The sequence below is a fragment of the Pristiophorus japonicus genome, chromosome 14 (assembly GCF_044704955.1).
Source record: "Pristiophorus japonicus isolate sPriJap1 chromosome 14, sPriJap1.hap1, whole genome shotgun sequence".
Taxonomy (NCBI): Eukaryota; Metazoa; Chordata; class Chondrichthyes; family Pristiophoridae; genus Pristiophorus; species Pristiophorus japonicus.
The window spans coordinates 97,209,551-97,230,972 of NC_091990.1; the positions used below are offsets into that span (position 1 = coordinate 97,209,551).

Here is a 21,422-nt window from a genome sequence, read left to right on the forward strand (position 1 = left end):
GAAAGTAACATGCTATCTGTGGATTATGTACGTACAAATAACATTGTTGTTGGAAATGGCTATGCAGCAATATTCTTGATTTATCTGGAAGATAAAAGATAGGTTGAAATTTGAAGTCCACAATTTTCAGTTCAGATTTCAGCTCAGATATTTTTAATATCTTGCCTTAATTCTTCAACTCATTTATAGTTATACTAATGATCAATGAGTCAATGCATCAGCAGGATCAATGAGCAATCAGAGATCATTTGCAAACAGAAATTGGTATTAATCAGCAGTACATTGAAAATCTTTGTTGGTGAGCACTGCCAGCGGGTCGCAGTGAGTCAATGAGTAGCGTGTAAGTTATTAGCACTGTGTAACTGAACAGTGTTCAATCAGCACAATTTAACTATAAATGTTAAATAAACACTGGTAACTGAACACTGTCAAATGAGCACAGTGCAAGTGAACAGTGTCAGATCTGCACTGTGTGACCAACAGTTACATGGATGGACACTAAATTGGGGGTGGGAGAAGGACTGCAACAAAATACAGAAAGACATTAATAAACTTGCAGAATGGGTGTGTAATTGGCAAATTAACTTCAATGTACAAAATTACAAAATATTTACAGCACGGAAACAGGCCTTTCAGCGCAACAGGTCCATGCTCCACACGAGTTTCCTCCCATCCTTCGTCATCTCGCCGTATCAAGATATTTATTTCTCCTTCATGTGCTTATCTAGCTTCCCTTTGAATGCATCGATACTATTCTCTCAACCACTCCATGTGGTAGCGAGTTCCACATTCCCACCACTCTCTGGCTGAACAAATTGCTCCTGAATTCCCTATTGAATTTAATAGTGACTATCTTATATTTGTGGCCCCTAGTTCTGGTCTCCCCACAAGTGGAAACATCTTCTCTACGTCTACCTTATTCAAACCCTTTCATAATCTTAAAGACCGCTATCAGGTCATCCCTCAGTCTTCTCTTTTCTATAGAAAAGAGTCCCAGCTTGTTCAATCTTCCCTGATAGGAAAACTCTCAGTTTTGGTATCATTCTAGTTAAAAAAAAATCTAGTAAATGTATAAAATTATGGAAGGGCCAAGATAGAGTGGATAGGAAAGACCGAGTTCCCTTAGCAGAGAGGTCAATAACCAGGGAGCATCGATTTAAAGTAATTGGTAGAAGGATTAAAGGGGAGTTGAGAACAACTTTTTCACCCAGAGGATGGTGGGGGTCTGGAACTCACTGGTTGAAAGGGTGGTAGATGCAGAAACCCTCGCAGCATTTAAAAAGTATTTGGATGTGCACTTGCAGTGCCGTAACCTACAAGGCTATGGACCAAGAGCTGGAAAGTGGGATTAGGCCAGATAGCTCTTTTTCGGCCACACAGACATGATGGGCTGAATGGCCTCCTTCTGTACCATAAATTTCTATCATTCTGTATCAATTCTATCCCTCTAGAAATGAACCCCAGTTCTTTGTTTGGTTTCTTTATGGCCTTATTAACCTGCATCGCTACTTTTAGTGATTTATATATCTGTACCCCCTGGATCCCTCTGCTCCTCTACCCCATTCAGACACTTATTTTTCAAGGATGTGGCTTCCTAAATCTTTGAATGGAAAAGAAGAGAAGTTATGTTAAACTTGTACAGAACCTTGGTTAGACCACAATTGTAGTATTGCAAAAAGTTCAAGGCAAGGGGTCATAAATATAAGATAGTCACTAATAAATCCAGTAGGGAATTCAGGAGAAACTTCTTTACCTAGAGAGTGATTAGAATGTGGAGCTCGCTACCACAAGCAGTAGTTGAGGCGAAAAGCATAGGCGCATTTAAGGAGAAGTTGATAAACACATGAGGGAGAAAGGAATAGAAGGATGGTTGATGGGGTTAGATGGTGAAGCATTGGAAAAGGCTCTGTTGGGCCAAATGGCCTGTTTCTGTGCTGTAAATACTATGGGGCTGAAATTGCCCCTTTCAGAGCCGTCATGGTCGGCGCGGAGTTACTGACATTTGTGAAATTGCCCTCCATTTTTTTCACAGTGGTACTCGTCACTGCACCGCGCGTGTTGCTGCCCATCAGCACGCGCCGACCCCACACCAACCGGCGGCGACCCCTTTTCTGCCCCACGCAGGAAATTGCCCCGTGGGAGCGGATCTGCCACCGCTCAGTGCCCCTGACAGCTTTCTGCTGCGTGAAGCTGTATGTGCATGGGTGGCGTGTCCTCCCTTAAAGGGGATGATGCTCTGCCACCATCGCCATTATATTAAAATTGTCGGCCGCTTGCCAGGTCAGCCCGACAATTGTGGCCACGGTTTCGGCCAATAGGCAGCCCGGCAGCCCTTCTTGGGAACCGGGCAGCTGGCCCAGCCGAAACCCTCCCTGGTGGCTCAGTGAGCCAAATGCAGAGTTCGCAACAGCCTTCCCCTTTAACTGAAGAGGAGAGACGTTGTGACGCATCAGCGCAGCGCTGATGACAGCTCCCAACGTATGCCCCACTGCAACACCACTTCTGCCTCTCAACACCACCTGGAAAGACAAAAAATTAATAAAGTGCTGAAAATTGCACTATTCTCCGCCCCATGGATTGGATTGGGATGGAGAAACAACTTCAGAAATGGTAGGTGCGCCTAATTTTAGTCAGGGGGAAATTTCGACCCCGATGTAAGTGTCAAATCAGCACTGTGCAAGTGAACAGTATCAAATCAGCATTGTGAGACAGCGCAGTGTGAATTGAGCATTGCGGGAGATGAAAATCTGCCAAGGTGCAGGATGTTAGTGAGAAAACAGAGATTATCAGCACTTTATGGTGAGCAGTGGATCAATGACTATTGTCTCAGTGAGTATTTGGTGTCAATGAATGGCATGACATTGACCGAGCAGTATGCCAATGTTGAGTCCGGAGCTGCATGATCGAGCTGTGTTACTGACGAGCATATTAATGAGCGAACAGCGCTGAGGGCGCAACATTTAATTTAGTTGAAGCTGTAATTAGCTATTTGATGATGCTTTTCAAAGAAATTCATGATCAGAATTCGAATCCATTCTCACAAGCTGAAGGGGACACTGGATATGAAGGGACAAGTGTGATCCCATTACAACATTATCCTGTGTAATAGTCTGTCAGCTGGCCATTGCAGTTTGAAATGGTGTTTTTTTTCCGCGATAAATTTGAGGAATGGATACCACATTGAGGGGCCTGGCCCATTTGAATGTACTTACCACATGGAGGATTCTGTGCCACATGAAAAAATAATTTGGTGCAGCAGGGCAACGAACAGTGTCCGCCGTTAGTTAGACTTGCCTGTACCCATTTAATCGTGATGATATTTTGTTCTGCAAGTTGCTGAAAGTGCGAGCTGATAGCTGTGAGGAAACAGGGCATCTGGGTCCTGAGTAAACAGAGCAAGCAACTGAGTAACACTGTAACCAATCAGATTGAAGGATTGTGAAGTAAACATTGCAAGGACTGAGAAGGCAGTGCAAATTAGAATGAGTGAATTCAATGGCAAATCAGGACAGAAGGAGAAAAAATGGAGGTAAAGAAAGATTGGATTAAGAGAGAGAGGGGAAAAAGACAGAAAAGAAAAGTTTTTAAAACTTTTAATTTCAAATTTGATATTTTTAAAATCTCTTAACAATTAAACTTGAAGGAATGAGACTTCGCACTTGTAATAGTTAATTTTCAGTGCGAGAGAAGTTGTTTGGCAGTAATTAACACTTATCACATCATTTAATGTATACTTAGACTGAAATGGAGAAGACATACCTTTCTGTGGCAGGGCTTAGTTCATATCTACCGCGCAAATACAGCATCTTCACGCCGTTCAATGTCTGTCAATGGTGAGCCAGGCAGCGAGATGCCGTTTTCTCAAAGCTAAAGGCGGAGTGGTGCATCTCAGACAGCAACTTTTGGATTTCCACGTTTAATCTCGCATCTGCCTTTGCCTGAAGTTGCTGTAGCATTTGCACATAAATAACAGCAAGCGCTGTTAACCTCACTGTTATTTTGACAGCAAATTATAACCCAATATGTATTAAATTTAGGTAAATATGCTGCGTTCTAAAGAGACGTGGCTTCAGATTTCTGTCTATATATGCGCATTGCAAGGATATCATTTGAATCACAAAACTGTCATTGTAATCTGGCATCATCATGACATCTAGTGTTGAGTGATTTAGTCCAAGAGGTGCCACAGTATAAAAGTGTGTGGTTTATGTAACTTGCTTACACCATTCTTCTCAATTCACTGTTGGTTGCACTAGTGTGTCAGTAATGGACAATCCAATGGCCAATCAACTTGCAACCACATGAATACAACAGGCCTGCCAATTAAATCATCACATTGAATGGTTACCGATTTTAATAGGGAAATGTTGCCTGATCCAGAATCTGTCCTTCAGAGTGTTGTCACCTCCCAAATCCATGCCCATCCCTCCTGCGAATCCCTGTTTGAATTCCTTCAATTAGATTTCCGTCCTGCCTTCGTCCAAACCGTCGCTAAAGTCACGAATGACAGTTTCTGTGACTGTGACCAGAGTGCACTGTGTCTCCTTATCATCCTTGACCTCTCTGTAACCTTTGACACTGACCACACCATCCTCCTCCATCCTCCATATGTTAGACTGCACTTGCTTGGTCCCACTTTTATTTATCTGATCATAGCCAGATCATCTCTAGCAATAGTTTTTCTTCCCAGCGTTCTTCCCCACCGCCCCCCCCCCCCCCACATACCCCACACGCACACATACCGTTATCGCCAGTGTTCCCCATCTCCTCATCCTCATGTATATGTTGCCCATGAGGTTAGGTTCTATGTGCATGCTGCAAACACCCAGCTCTACCACTCCACCCCCTCTTTCGACCCCTCAACTGGCTCCGTGCTGTCAGACTGCTTATCCGACATTCAGTCGTGGATGAGCTGCAATTTTCTCCAGCTGAACATTGGGAAAACCAAAGCCATCATCTTCAGCCCTGCCATAAAGTCCACACCCTCGCCACAGATTCCATCCCCTCCCCAGCTGCTGCCTCAGGTTGAATCAGACAGTTGTCAACCTCTGGTTCCTAGTCAACCTTGAGCTGAGCTTCTAACTTCATATCCTCTCCATCACAAAGACCCCCTGCTTCCCATTACATTTCCTTCCCCCGTCCCTATCTCATCCATGCCTTTGTCTCCTCCAGACTTGACAAGTCTAACACTCTCCTAGCCTCCCATCCTCCACCTTTTTTAAACATCTGTTCATCCAAAATTCTGCTGCCCGTTATCCTCTCATGCACAAAATCCCTCTCGCCTATCAGCCCATCTTTGCTGACTTACATTAGCTAAGGAGTACAGTACCATAGTGGTTATGTTACTGGACTTGTATCCAGAGGCCTGGACTAATAATCCAGAGACATGAGCTTAGATCCCACCATGGCAGCTGTGGAATTTAAATGCAGTTAATTAAATAAATCTGGAATTTTAAAAAACATTAGTCTCAGTAATGGTAACCACGAAACTATCAGATTGTCGTAAAAACCCATTTGGTTCACTAATGTCCTTTAGGGAAGGAAATCTGCTGCCCTTACCCGGTCTGGCCTATATGTAACTCCAGCAATGTGATTGACTCTTAATTACCCTCTGAAATGGCCTAGCAATCCACTCAGTTGTAACAAAGTCAGCATTGTGGGAGTACCCTCGCAATTAGGGATGGGCAATAAATGCCGGCCTTGCCAGCGACACTCACATCTCGTGAACAAAAAAATTTTTTAAAAACTAGAATGGAATGGTCTTTTAGGAGCCTAAAAATATGCAGAAATCAAGGGAGAGGAAAGAAGGCAAGAAGATCTGAACTCTAGACATCTCCATGTTAAAGACCAGTGTTACTCGGAGATTGGGATAAGCAATTAAGCAGGATGTATGCTTCTCTTTGCATGTTGCTGCATCAGCCCAACTAAGAATTGATGTTCAGCCAATTGTGGCGAATGACCAACAGTTCTGGCTTCATGGCTTTCTGAGTTTACTTAATTACCTCAGATTGCCTGGGCTCTACTTACATTCTTGGCAATGAATTGAGTGAATTACACTGGAGATCATAGGAGTCACGTTCCTACAGATCCAGGAACCATGTTCCAGAAATTCCTGAGGCATGGAGGCAGTTTTGTGGGGGGACTGACAGTAGGAGTGAGGCGGACCTTGGAAGCATGATGGGAAATCCTGGCACCTTCGGGGGCGGGCCCACAATGCATCTGCCCAGTGATGGGCCAGTGTATTATAATGTGATGAAATTAAAGGAAACACATCATGGAGGCAGTGGGGGGGGGGGGGGGGTTTCCTCATTTATGCCCTGGGGCCTGAATGTCACGGAGATCTGTGAGTCCCTGCCAACAGCGATGCTAGGTGGTTAAAAATCGACACGCCAGTTTCAGCAATGCAGTCAATCAGAGCAATTGATTGCATTGCTGAAATTGGCAGAATAACAAAACCAGCCAGTTTGAGCATTTTTCTCCTCCTTCCACCGGCCCCACAGGCCTGCACACGCTGCAACATGGTGCAGCAGCAAAATTCCTCCCTCATCCCCAGTTGGTGTCTGCCATTAACATTTAAATTTCGGGCAGGGTCAGTAACACAGTGGGCAGAGGTTCTGCTCTTCCCCAGAGCTGTGCTCGCCCGCCCCCACCTCTCCCAAGGTTTTCGAGGAATTTTAGGGTCCATATATACATATTATTTTCCCCTGGCATCTGTTGCATTTCAAAATGGCAATATCTACTGGGGGTTGCCCCATGCAATTTCTGTGTGAAAAAGAACGGCTGGCTGTTGTAATAATAACAGTGACATCTTTCCTACTGCAGATATGTACACCTGCGATTGGCCTGAGATTGCTGCCTGACATCTGAACCAAGGAATAAGGTTTTATGTCTCCAGAAGCACTGGGAAGGCAATTGGATCAGCAGGGCATTGTAAGGTAGGTAGAACATTATTGAGTTGCTACGACCAAGTCGCCAGAGTTCCTGAGGAAAGCCAACAAAAATCTTTTTCCAAAGTTTATAAAAAGTGAGGCCTCGTCCCACGCGACAGAAATCCCTCCCCATCACCAACGCAAATTTACAAAAGAAAAGGAAGACTTGGATTTATAGCGAGCCGTTCATGACCACCGGACGTCTCAAAGCACTTTACAGCCAATGAAGTACTTTTGGAGTGTAGGAATGTTGTAATGTAGGAAATCCGGCAACCAAATTGCGCACAGCAAGCTCCTACAAACAGCAATGTAATAATAACCAGATAAACTGTTTTTGTTATGTTGATTGAAGGATAAATATTGGCCAGGCCACTGGGGACCTCTGCTCTTCTTTGAAATAGTGCCATGGGATCTTTTATGCCCACTTGAGAGAGCCTCGGTTTAACGTCTCATCCGAAAGACAGCACCTCCAACAGTGCAGCGCTCCCTCAGCACTGCACTCGAGTGTCAGCCCAAATTTTTGTGCTTAAGTATAGTCTTCTGACTCAGAGGCAAGTGTGCTACCCACTAAGCCACAACTGACACAAAACTTCTGTTTACTGAGGCTCGGTTGGAGTCCACTTAAAGGATGTGCAGGTCGTATGGGCACTGAGGCCAAGCTGCCCAATTCGTGTTCCTCCATTAGCTTTCATTCATTTTTGTCCTCCTGTTAAGCGAGCCTCCCTGCTGGGAATGCTATCTTATAAAATGTATCAACGCTCCAGAGCACTGGTCACACACTTTCAAGAGTAAACAGCTATTTACCCGCACACTCCTTTCAGAGTACCCGTGCACATCCTTTCCACGCCACACATTCACGCACATCCTCCAAACTACACAGAGCTTTTTGCATGCAGATAAATACATTTTTGGAATAAAATGTAAATAGCTGATAACTATTTCTAAAATTGAACCAGCAGAGTGTGTGCTTGTCTCATGCTGTAGATTTGTGTAAGAGGCTTCTAAATGCTCCGGGGGGTAACTTGGAAACTGCAATCAGCAATTTGTTACACACACAGAAAATCATTTGGATACGCCTAGTGATGGGCAGTGACATGCAAAGCCATCTTCATTTTTTCAACAGCAATATTTTTCAATAATTTCAGAGATTTACAGAGCTTGACAGGGTAAATGTCATTTAGGACTGAGATGAGAAATTTCTTCATTCAGAGAGTGGTGAATCTTTGGAATTCTGTACCCCAGAGGGCTGTGGATGCTCAGTCGTTGAGTACATTCAAGACAAAGATTGATAGATTTTTGGATATTAAAGGGATCAAGGGATATGGGGATAGTGCAGGAAAGTGAAGTTGAGGTGGAAGATTAGCCATGATCTTATTGAATGGCAGAGCAGGCTCGAGAGGCCAAATGGCATACTCCTGCTCCTATTTATTATATTCTTAAGTTCTTATATCATCTGTTTGAAGATATGGTGGACTGGATTTTCCTTCGCTATCCTGTCCCACATTGAATGGTATAATGGCAGGAATGGTGGGGAAATAGAGTTAGGAGGCCTACCAGGAACAACAGTGAGTTTCCTAGAATCGGGGATACATCCCCCAAGCGCTGCTTCCAGTGCGGGCGATAAGGGAATGGGGGCTTGGGGAAAGAATGAGAATGGGGAATGGGGGATCAGGGAGAGAGATGGAGACTAGGGAATGGGGACTCGGGGAAAGAGGGAGACTGAGGAATGGGAGGAGAGATGAAGACTAGGGAGTGGGGCTTGGAGAAGGAGGGAGATTGGGAAATGGGGGATCAGGAAGAGCGATGGAGATGGCAATGGGTGCTCGGGGGAAGAGATGAAGACTAGGGATGGGGCATGGGAAGAGAGATGGAGACTGGGGAATCAGGGCTCAGGGAGCTAGGAAGATTGGGGATGGGGAATTATGAGAGGTCAGGGAGAGAAGAGCACTGGGGAGAGAAGGGGACTAAGGGTCGGTGGCTCAAACGGGGTTGAGGAAATGGGTTGGGGCTGGGTGTGGAGACAAACATTTCCTGCAGAGCCAGGAGCAACAGCAGCAAGGTGATGAGTGGGAACGGCACTGAGAGAGGAGCGAAGGGGTAAGTGAAACCTCAGACCTTACTGTAGGTAAACAGTGAAAGATTGTTTCCACTGATGGGCGAATGCGGAACGAGAGAACAGAAACCAAGGATTCTCATTGGAAGAAACAAGGGTGGAGGAAAGTTCTTGAACTGAGAGCTATTTGACCATGAATCCTTCACCACATGTGGCTATTGAGGTGGAGACTAAAACATAATTTCAAAGGGAATGGGATAACTATTTGGAGGAATATAAGATCTAATGGGGGGGGGTGGTTACAGGAGAGAGCGCCAGCAGTGGGGGGTAAATGGCCTCCTCCTGTGCTGTAACCTCTCTGAATCTATGTGTTAGATCTCTTAATTTCCAATGAAATACGAACTCCGATGGTAGTTTTAACTTTTTAATCTTTCCAGAGAGCAACAAACTTCTTGGCTTCAAGCCAGGTCTTTGTTCTTACTGAGACACATGGTCAAAATGGCTGTATTTAAGCCTGGATCAATTTACAGAAAAGAACTCGCCTTCTTTGACCTTATTGGCTCACTACCCAAGGTCCAAAAATATCAAGTTGATTGATGAGTTAATGCAACATGCCGAACTGCATGTAACAGCCTTGACTTGGGAGTCTGTGAAATTTCACAGTCTGTCTAAATGAGCCTGTTTGAATACTCTATCAATCCCCCCTTTGATTCTTTCACAAACTGAATCATAAAACTTCAGGTATCACTGGTTAAACATTCTACAAAATAATGTTAATAGAGTTTCCTTCTAAAATTTGTTGATGTGTTTCGCCACATGTCCGGACTAGTAGCTTCCACACAAATTTACATCAACCCGAGTTCCATCGTGGCCACAGTGGAAGTCTGGTTTTAGTAGGTTAATTAACCTTATTCCAATTTAATCCAAATCAATATCTTAATTCAACCAGTAAACAACCTTTCCTTAAGCATAACATACTCCTGTGCCACGTACAGACGGTCTGCTGGGACCTGCAAGGTGTCTCACCTGCGGGACAGCAGCTACAGCCACCTGGTCGCAACAACATTTAATCAACATAAACAAACAATATAAAAGTAAAACAATTACAACAAATAGAATTAAACCTTCCACCAATGAAGTTCCTATTGAACCTAGCCATTCAGTGGCTCCACTCCACAAAGTGAATGATGGGGGTTGCTTAAGTTTTTCTACCTCCTTTTGGATATGCTCCTCTAAGTGGGTAATTTCTTCGGAGCTATCTGGGATATATGTGCAACACTCAGTTCCGAGTAGGGCGCAAGTACCTCCCTTTTCAGCCAGGATGTAATCAAGGGCCAGTCTATTCTGTAGGGCTACTGTGCGGATTGCTACCATTTCTGCATTGATTTTAACTAGGGCCTCTGAGGTATCATTGGCTACTCGTTCCACAACGGATGCCATGTTAATGAATTCCCTTGCCAGTTTGGCGGTCCCATACCCAGGGATCAGGATGGCAAAGAACCTCTCTGTTTCTGTGATAGCTCTCTTAGGACGGTGTAAATGTTCCGACAGTGACTTTATATGATACATATAAGGCACAATGTAGGCTAAATAGCAGGATCCCATCCAATTCTTGGGCAGCCAAGGGTAGGCCTTGTGGCCACACATCCAATAGGTGCCATTATATGCAATGAATGTTAGCTGTTTCTTTGTCAGCAACACTCCGGGGCCTGTCCAGGCTTTTCCATCTGTTTTATTCAGAATCCCCGTTACATTAAAAATTCCCACATCGGCCCAGTTTGGACGGTTCCGTGGCTTGATTATATTATAATTCCGGGAGCAGTTACTATACCCCATATTTTGGCCTCCTTTGATGTTTCTAATCAGACAGACCGATTCCCCCGGTCTTCCTATTCCCGTTGTATTAGTGATAACAAAAAATGGGGGCCGTTTGGAATTATTGTAGCACGGTTGGTATCCCCCTTCAAAGGTAGTCAGATTGTAACCTGCTGACTTCCATTTACATGCCCAGTTTTCCGTATCCTGAAACGCATTGCCTGTTTTATTTTGATTAATTATCCACTCAGCCATTTCCGAGATATTCAAGGGAACTGGCCTCAAGGGAATCCCTCCCTTTGAGTGAATAGGAATATGCGCACACACCCAACAACTAGAAATGTTACCTTGTTTGGCATAAATGTATGACATATATAAAAAGGTATTTACATGTAATTCTCTTGCTACTCTACTATTTCCCTTTGGTGTAGAGGGTCGGCTAGTAAGAAGTAGGCCTATGCCTAGAATACCTACAATCAATAATACAGTAAATTTATACATTTTCGCAAAAAGTAATTGTCCTTATTAGATTTCAGCTTCAGTTATGGGTGCTCGTTTAACATGTGAAGCATGGATCCAGGCTTTCTTTCCTTGGACTTTAACAGCTGCCTGGGTGGTCAATAACACTTGATAAGGTCCCTCCCACTTGGCACCCAAAGGTTCTTTATGCAACTTTTTCACATACACCCAGACTCCCGGGATGATGTCGTGTCCTCCTTCGGGTAGATTACCCCAAGCTGCCGATACCTGTCGGGAAACAGAACTAATAGCATTGGTTAAGTTCTGACAGTATGATAACAAAGTGTCACTCATTAAGTGAACATCAGCTTTCCGTAAATCAATAGTTCCTGGCAGCGACATGGGTCTTCCTGTTATAATTTCAAATGGGCTTAGACCTGTAGTTCTGTTCGGGGTTGCCCTAATGCTACATAGCACTATTGGTAGTGCCTGGGGCCATGGTGTTCCTTCTTGGTGATTTGTGCTTTGTCGATGCTGGCCTTATGTCCTTTGAGCCGAAGGTGATCCAGCAAAGCTCGTAAATCTTGTTCATGCTGTTCTTCCGTGTTTGAAGCTAGCAGGATATCGTCTACATATTGTTGGGGTAAGCATGTTAATTCTGCCCCTGTGTCTAAAAGACAGTCCACATCCTTATCGCCCACCCTCACAGTTATATATAGCCCTTTGTTGTATTAGTGCGAGGAGGGGGGTCAGGGTGGGCTCTAATCGTTTTTTGCTATCCCAAGTAACTCCTTCTGTTGTTGTATTGTCAGTCGCTTAAATGCTTCTATGAGGTCGTTATTGTATCCCTGTCTGCACCCTCTTCTCCAGCCACGACCTTTCTGTTTTGCCCTGCACGTCTTGGCCCAGTGACCTTCTTTCCCACAATAATGACATTTTCCGGGTAATTTTCCTAATAACTGTTTATCGGAATCCTGGGATTTCCATCCCATAGCCTGTACAGCTCGGACTTTAGCTCCCATATCCCGGTCTAATTGGTTACATCGATCCACCAATGCTGCAAAGGTAGTTCCTCTACCTTCCCAGTCCGGTAACACTACCTTAAGCATTTTGGACAGTTCTGGCTTTAGACCTGCCATGAAAGCTGCTTGTTCATCCATTTCCTCATCCGTATTATTCATACCAGAATGTTCTAGCCACGTGCATCTAAACCGCTCGTCATACTCCAGGACCTCCTCTGTTCCTTTCTGTTGGCAGGCTGCAATTTTTCCCCAGTCTGTCTTAGCTGGACTGAAGGCTTGCAGCCAGTGTTTAATCGCCTCCCATCCTGCATCTAATTCTTGCTCATTCTGCCCCAAAGCTTCTTCTACCTTGTCGTGCAATTTTCTTCCCTGTGTTTTTGGCACCATTATGGTCAAAATTTGCACTCCGTCCCAGGATGAAGTTGATATATATTTCTTAAGCGGTCCAATTGGTCCCACGTTTTTACTCCCCCTTTCTTTGGATTGGGCAATTCTTTGGACCATTTATCAATTTTCTCTGGGTCTGCCGGATCATGAACTAAGTATTCTTCGTACACCCTTCTCTTTGTTTTTTTTGGTTCCGCCCTCATCCGCAGTCTCTTCTGATTTGACCACAACTCGTCTTTTTTTAAACGGGGCAAAGCGCACCTCTAATTCTTCATCATCCTCCGACACTGTATTGTCGGAGGATTCAGAAACCGTATCTATTCCTCGGTCGTGTCTTCGAGTTTGCGCTTTTAATTTATCCAAACATGGGTACCCTGGGAATTGATCAATACATTTTCCTTTCCTATTACTATCTCTTGACCTAATGATTTTTTCCATTCTTTAATTTCACCTTTAAGATCTTTAACTTCCGCTTCCAGCTTTTCAAGTTCAAGCTTTTTCTGTCGCAGCTGTGCACAAACTGCTTGCAATTGATCCTTTGTACTGGTCAGTTCTCGATCATGTTGGGAACGCATTATAATTTCATTCCGGTTTCGGATCTTTCCCATAACCGCTAGGGACCATCTAGTTCGCTCTTTATTTTTCATACGGGTCGTTTTTCCCCAGACCCTTTTAATCTCGTCCAAGGATCATTGTCCTTTGGAGGTTCCGTACTTTTGTTCGATCTTAATACAGGTTTTAGATAAGTTGAATTGTTGCTCTATGTATTCTTTCAACTGTTCGAGAATTAAATCTAGCGAAACTTCAGGTGGTGCCTGCCCACCTTTAACAGTTGTAGGCAATTCTTTGTTCTTGTCTCCTGCTGCCATTTCTTTACTAGGGGTCTTTACTGGGGTCTCGAGCCGTAGGTTTTCCAGCCGATCAATAGGTCGGTGATTAATTAACTAACACACCGCCGAAGTTTAGACGTCTATGGGACCTCGAGCCGACTACCAACCGGAGGGTTCGCAAACAGGAGGCTTTCGGAATCGCGTAGAAGGAGAGGTGAATTTAGACTTTTGACCGAGGACTTTTTTTTAAAAAGAGGAGTCCTTACCTCAATCTATAGGTCCGATGTCCAAAATTCAGTTTCTTTCCTCAGCGACCCTGCTCGCAGCGCCAAAATTGTTTGATATCTTAATTTCCAATGAAATACAAACTCCGATGGTAGTTTTAACTTTTTAATCTTTCCAGAGAGCAACAAACTTCTTGGCTTCAAGCCAGGTCTTTGTTCTTACTGAGACACATGGTCAAAATGGCTGTATTTAAGCCTGGATCAATTTACAGAAAAGAACTCGCCTTCTTTGACCTTATTGGCTCACTACCCAAGGTCCGAAAATGTCAAGTTGATTGATGAGTTAATGCAACATGCCGAACTGCATGTAGCAGCCTTGACTTGGGCGTCTGTGAATTTTCACAGTCTGTCTAAATGAGCCTGTTTGAATACTCTATCACTATGAAAACTTGTCTTTATTAAGCCCAAGCCCTGGGGGAGGTTTAGAAATGTTGGTGCTGAGCTGGGTTCAGGATGATGTGCCCTGTGAGAACTGCCCGAAACAATGAGCCCGCTGCCCTTTGTACAATCTCTTGGTTTGGTTTGGTTCGGGTGGGTCTGTGCCGGACAGTTTGGACGTGTGAAGTCCAAGTACAGATCGGCTATGACTGAGGATTCCAGTTCGGAGTTTTTACCTTTACACCAAACCAGACTCCAAGGAGATAGCGAGAGAGAGTGGGCTAGTACAAGTGATATCGACCAGGGAGCGTGACCACACCTTATGCAGTGCAGGGGGATTCTGACTACGGTTTAAGGGTGAATGTCAGTGGGTTACAGGATTACTACTAGTTACAGGTAGGATATCAGGGCATTACATCTATTACTACCAGTTACATATAAATTATCAGTGAGTCATTGTATTACTGCTGGTGATAAGGGGAATTTGAGTATTACCACTTTACTATTCGTTATCAGTATAATATCAGTGAGTTGTCATTACTGGTGGAATCAAAGTTTCTCCCACCTCTGGTTTCCCCTCTGCGAATTGGACCCCCAAGTTCGGTTTCCCCTCTTCCCCATCCTCGGATTCCCCGCCTTTAGTTTCTCCTCTTTGCCTGCTCACGGGTGGCCTCCTAGTTCGTGGAACTTGTTGCACAGCAGCTGCTGGTGCAAAACCACAAGCAAAAATACTTAATTGCAGGGGACCCAACTTTTATACAGTAAATGTAGTAACATTTGTAGAAGTCATGTTATTAGATGTCACGTGATCGAATGTCATATCATTGTGCGTCACGTGGTCAAATGTTATTTAGTCAGAATGTCATGTGGTCAAACCTCCAAGAATGCCTCCAACCAGAGTTGACAACACTACATACCCACCACCTCAGTGCCCCAATCTAGATTTTTCTCCCCACCCCCCGCACCCCACCCTGCCTCTGGATCCACCACAGGAGGCCTCTTCCCTGCCTGTGGATGCCCATAGGGAAGGTGGGCCGGTAGGTGGGCCCAATCCTTCAGCTCATTTTCCTATTGTCTACCCATCTCACTAGTGCTTCCTGGGCCCACCTGTTGCAAGCTGGTGGTAGGCCCCGGGTAACAATGGTAAAAGCCTCAAATTCTCTGGGTGACAGGAAATGGCCTTCTCTCCCTCCAAATGAGACCCAACATTTACCTTTGTAGGCTTCGGCCTCTGCCAAGGCCTACAAAAACTGTGGCCATTTACTTTTTTGGGGCTCTTCTGCACCATTTTAGTGGAGGTCCTTGGGTGTTGTAGCAGTGACCCTGCTGCAGTGCCACACAATTTCCCTTATTTGCAGCGACAAGCTTCTTTTATGTGGTGGGAATCCTACCGGGCAGTTGCCCTGTATACCTCAGTTACCCTGACTGAGGAAAATGGGTCAAGATTATGGGAAAGTTTGTGCTGTTACTCTACACCAAAGAGTGAAGTGACTGTAAAATGTAGACTCAAAGTAATGTATATTTGTAAACACTGATAGCCCAATGAGAGGGGAAAAATATAACCTCCTATTACTAATGTATTTATCTGACCTGAGTACCTCGAATGCAGCTGAAACTACACTGTAACCTTATTTTACCACTGCCATGGAGCATGAATAAAATTGGTCTTCATTCGCAAACCCTCTCCAAAGTTAAACTTGTGGTTCAGATTCACTCATTCACCTCAGGTCTGTTGTGCCTGAACTTGAACTTGTCAGTTCCTCTGTTTCATAAAATATTCATTGCAAGTTGTCTGTTTTTCCCGGGAGAGCAACAATGATAACGTGATTTAAATTTAAAAATGTCTCGGGTGTTGTTTACTCATGAACGCAGTCTTCAACCAATTATTGTGATGTGTAGGCTGGCGAAGAGGAAGTGGAAAATGAAACTGTGGCTTATTTTCACCAGAAAAGGCAGCCATTCCTTCATTTTCCTGGACAGCATGCTGGAAAGGATGTCATCTCAGGGACAGCTGTGTTTAATTTAGCTTCATTATATAATTAACAAGAAATTAGATGTATGCTTCAACTTTATCTGAGGGTTTTAGACAATTCTGTTAGATTCCTGTGGATTGTGCAATCACCCTGTTTCTCATTTGCAGGCAAGTTCAAAAGCCACCTATCCACCATGGAAGGAAATCCAGCAGAATATCCCACAAGTGGTGAGTAACGCAGACAGCCTTTAACACCAACGTGCATCGCTGCTCTCTTATTAAACAATTCATTTGGGACCATGAAGAGACATGCATATAATCTGACATCCTCAAAATCATCTGTGCATGAAAGTGAAATGCGACTTTTCCATTGAAGTCAGAGAAGCAAAAACGAGTGAAAAGAAAAATTCGAAAAAGAGACAGAAATAGGAGCAAAAAGCACAGGCTCATAAAGGTAACTCTTGGACTTTGTGCAATAGTGTAAAATGGGTGATAGCCAATTGGCAGCCCATTTTACATCTCTCAATGGACGTCAAAGAACAACATCTGGAGAGATGCGAAACGGGCTCCCAATTCAGTACAGGGTATCACCTGTTTTATGTTATCACACAAGATCAAGATCTGTCCCATTGTAGTGGAAGAAAAGTGGAATTCAGCACAGAGAAGCAAGGGAATTGTGCAGGTTTCACGGATTAAATGCTGACTAAAGCAAGTTGCAATGGGCCAGGGCCAGGAGTAGACTAAATTCTGATGAGTGGTAAATGTGGCTTACTGACCTGGAGCAGGAGTACACCACTTTCTGACTGCAACAAGGAGCAAAGCTGGTTCTGAGGAGGACTGGAGAGTGTATTCATGCTCCGCCAGCTCAGCATCGGAGCAGAGGTGAAACCACTTCGCTCACACGCTAGACTGGAAGTTTAAATCAGGCGCCCAGACCCCTGCGGATTCCCAGGGTGAAAATCAGACTGCCTCCTCTGGTGGCCTCGCCCATCTTCATTTTGGGCCAGGATGGGCCCTGATGCTGAATTCAGGCTGCGTTTACACTAGAACTTGGTGTAAAACCAAACCGCTTCACGCTGATGATAGTTATAACCTTTCAGTTCTGGTATCATCCTTGTAAATCTTCCTTGTTCTTTCTCCAGTGTTTTTTTATCCCTTTTGTGATATGGAGATCAGTGCACAGTGCTCTGAATGTCTCATCAAGGTTCTATATAAGTTTAACACAACTGTTTTTGAATTCTATTCTTCTAGAAATAGTTCACATGGGTTTGTTAACCTGTGTCGCTACTTTTAATGATTTGCGTATCTACCCCCAGATACCTTTGCGCCTCATATTCAGACTCTTATGTTCCAAGGAGTATGTGGCCTCCTTGTTCCTCCTCCCAAAACGCACCACCTCACACTTATCGATTTTGAAATTTGCCATTTGCACGCCTATTCTGCAAGTTTGTTCCTGTCATCTTGTATTTGCATTTCTTTACATAATCCATACTTGGAATAAGAGCTCTAAGAGGCAAAATCCTTCAGTGTCATTCAAGAGCCATTTGTGTTACAGGGAACTACAGGTTTGTCCTACAGGATGGATGAGTTAAGATGGGTGTGCAATTATCGTGTGATCTTGTGAAGTCTAATATTTATAAAAAAAGCAAAAGTATTATGGCAAATGATAGGTTTACAAACTCCTATTTAGTACACGGGGGAAATGTTAATAACTGTTCTTCGAAAAGTCAATTAATTATTTACTTCAATTAAAGGATTTTATGTTTAATTATAACCCAGAGATTTGCAATTCCTGCTTAGCTATCATTGAAGAATACTGCATGGGGAGAGCAAGATAGATGTTAATAGTTTGTCTGATCTGTTTGATATAATTTGTTCTTTATGAAAAAATCTCACAATTTAAGTGCTTTTTCTCTGTAGCCCGACTAGTTCCTCATTTTCTCAGTTTCTCAGGGTGGGGGCATGGGTATGAGAGATAAGACAACCTTACTTTAGCTCCAATTCTCCAACCTACAGGCACGGTTTCCTGCTGGGAGTGTGCAATCATGGTTTCACTCCAATAACGTTGGAATCAGTCTGCTGCTAAAGCTCATTTGGTTTTATTTTTATGGATTTCATTACAGCACCCATAGGTTTCTATTGTCCATAACTCCTTTATTGTTTACCCAATCTTTTGTAGCATTCACACCACTAATCTTTCATTCTCTTTTATTTATCATCTATCCCATTTATTTGTAAATACAGTCCTGTCAACACCTGCTTCATATATGGCTCCTGTGCACATCATCTGTCCCTGTCAATACAGTCCTGCAGTTTGTACACTCAGATATGTCAGCACAGTGCTGTTGGTATGCACTTGCTAACATGCCCCTGTGTTATGTATGCAATAAAGGTTCAAATTGAGTACTGTTTAACTAAGTAAGGTACAACCTTGCTTCTGCTTTATTTTGGCCCAAAGAATCTGACTCACAAAATGGCTGGCTTTTTGTACCCGAGAAGCACCATGTGCATGCTGCTCAGTGGCCTCCAGCAATTACACCATCTGGTGGCTACAAACAGCATGTGCATACATGACAATACCCTCCTCTGAGATCTTATCACAGTCTTTCACAGGTTGAGATGGTCTGGTGCTTTACGCTCCCCGGTTGACCATCTCAGTTCGATTCCAGCCTTGGGTGAATGTGCGGAGTCTGTTGTGGCTGGTTGGTTGACTTGTTGGGGGTGGCAGTGGCCATGTCAGGAATTGCAAGTCCATTTTTATTGAACAAGTCCATGATGGAAATTCCGGATTCACTGAAGACCCTTGAGCCCACTGAAGGCTGCTGGTAGGTTGGTTGGTTGTCGACGGTTTCTTCGTCCGACTGTTCTGGCTCGTCTGTGTGCCTCAACTTTGTTTGATCCATGTGTTTCCTGCAAGTTTGCCCATTCCTGAGCTTAATAACAAATACTCTGTTGCCCTCCTTGGCCATGACCGTACCAGCGATCCATTTGGGACCCTGCCCACAATTCAACACATTTACAGGATCAGTAATAGAAATCTCGCGTGACACAGTGGCGCAATCTTGGTACCCTTGTTGACTCTGTCTTCTGTATTCAACATGATTATTTAAATCCGGGTGTACAAAAGATAACTTGGTCTTAAAACCTCTTTTCATCATGAGTTCAGCAGGTGATACTCCTGTGAGTGTGTGGGGTCTTGTCTTGTAACACAGCAGTATGCAACACAAGCAGGTCTGCAGTGATCCTTGGGATACTCTCCTCATGCTTTGCTTGATAATTTGTACTGCACGTTCTGCTTGTCCATTGGACGCAGGCTTGAATGGTGCTGACCTTACATGTTTTATGCTGTTAAGTTTTACAAACTCTTGAAACTCCTGACTGGTGAAGCACGACCCATTGTCGCTCACCACTATGTCAGGCAGACCATGTGTCGCGAACATGACATTGAGATTCTCTATAGTTGCCGTGGACGTACTGGATGACATGATTATCCATTCTATCTGTTATTTATGAATAAAGACTCTGACTGGATACTGTGAGCTCAAAGTAAAGTGTGACCTTAGTCTTTTATTGCAGGTCTCCAGAGTGCCTCTCCTTCCTGTGAAGCCTCCTTAAGTACAGGTACTCCCGAGGGCCCAAGGGATGAGCCCTCTGGTGGCTACACAAGTATAATACAGGTTTACATATATAACAAAACACTCCCCCCCCCCCCCCGCCACCCCCCAAGGTCAATAGTGTAACTATTTACAAGGTGAGTCGATCTAGGGCCTTTCTTTCCCTAGTTGATCGTCTCGGTGCAAATGCTGGTTTTGGTGAATTATTTGTTGGGCCCTCGCTGAGCTGCTGTGTAGCAGGCCTTGCTGGGCTGCCTGGTGTGGTGAGTCCTGCTGGGCTGCTGCGCGTGATGGGTTCTGCTTCGTGGCCAACCGCGGTGTCGGTTGCCACTGGTGTATATGCTGGGGGGGATCAAACAAGGTAGGGTCTAATGTGGGTTGCTCTGGATAGTCCGTGAATCTGAGTTTGATTTGGTCCAAGTGTTTCCAGCAAATGAGTCCATTTGAAAGTTTGACCAGAAACACCTTGCTCCCCTCTTTGGCCATATCAGTGCCCGGAAGCCACTTGGGACCTTGTCCATAGTTCAACACAAATACAGGATCATTGATTTCAATTTCACATGACACATTTACGCTATCATAATATGTGCTTTGTTGAAACCACCTGCTCTCTAGCTGTTCATGTAGATCAGGGTGGACTAACGAGAGCCTTGTCTTAAGTGCCCTTTTCATGAGCAGTTCAGCGGGTGGAATCCCAGTGAGCGAGTTGAGTCTCATGCGGTAGCTAAGCAGGACTCGGGATAGGCGAGTCTGCAGTGAGCCTTCAGTTACCCTCTTCAAGCTCTGCTTGATGGTTTGCACTGCTCTCTCTGCCTGACCATTGGATGTTGGTTCGAATGGGGCAGATGTGACATGTTTGATCCCATTACGGGTCATGAACTCTTTGAACTCGGCACTGGTGAAACATGGCCCGTTGTCGCTCACAAGGACATCAGGCAGGCCGTGCATGGCAAACATGGCCCGCAGGCTTTCAGTGGTGGCAGCAGACATGCTTGCCGACATCATCTCACATTCGATCCATTTGGAGTACGCATCTACAATCACTAGGAAGATTTTACCCATAATCGACATAGACTCTGGACCACGGTTTGAAGGGTCAAGACCATCAACTTAGTGGCGCCTCCCTGAGTGCATTGCTTAACTGCGAGCATGTGTTACATTTGTGCACGCAGGACTCTAAGTCCGCATCGATACAAGGCCACCATACGTGGGATCTGGCTATCGCTTTCATCATTACAATGCCTGGGTAAGTACTGTGGATATCACTGATGAGAGTGTCTCTGCCCTTCTTGGGGACCACTACCCGACGACCCCACAGAAGACAGTCTGCCTGTATAGACATTTCACCTTTGAGCCGCTGGTACAGCTTTATCTCTTCCTGCATTTCCACTGGGACACTGGACCAGCTCCCATGAGGCACACAATTTTTTACTAGGGACAGTAAGGGGTCCTGGCTCGTCCAGGTTCTAATCTGTCAGGTTGTGATGGGTGATTGCTCACTCTTGAATGCTTCCATTACCATGACTAAATCTGCGGGCTGTGCCATTTCCACCCCCGAGGTGGGCAATGGCAGCCTTCTGAGAACATCGGCACAGTTTTCTGTGCCTGGCCTGTGGCAGATGGCGTAGTTGTATGTGGACAATGTGAGCGTCCATCTCTGGATGCAGGCCGATGCATTC

The 21,422-nt window shown here is 44.5% G+C and overlaps 1 protein-coding gene across 1 annotated transcript in view; it reads left to right on the forward strand.

Moving 5' to 3' along the window:
* Positions 1–6,828: 6,828 nt before the first annotated feature.
* Positions 6,829–21,422, forward strand: part of syt12 (synaptotagmin XII) — a 57,652-nt gene continuing 43,058 nt past the window's right edge. Inside the window, exons 1-2 of the mRNA XM_070898563.1 lie at positions 6,829–6,935; positions 16,298–16,357. Coding sequence (XP_070754664.1) covers positions 16,324–16,357 — 34 coding nt within the window. The 5' untranslated portion in view covers positions 6,829–6,935; positions 16,298–16,323. The remainder of the gene's footprint in view (positions 6,936–16,297; positions 16,358–21,422) is intronic.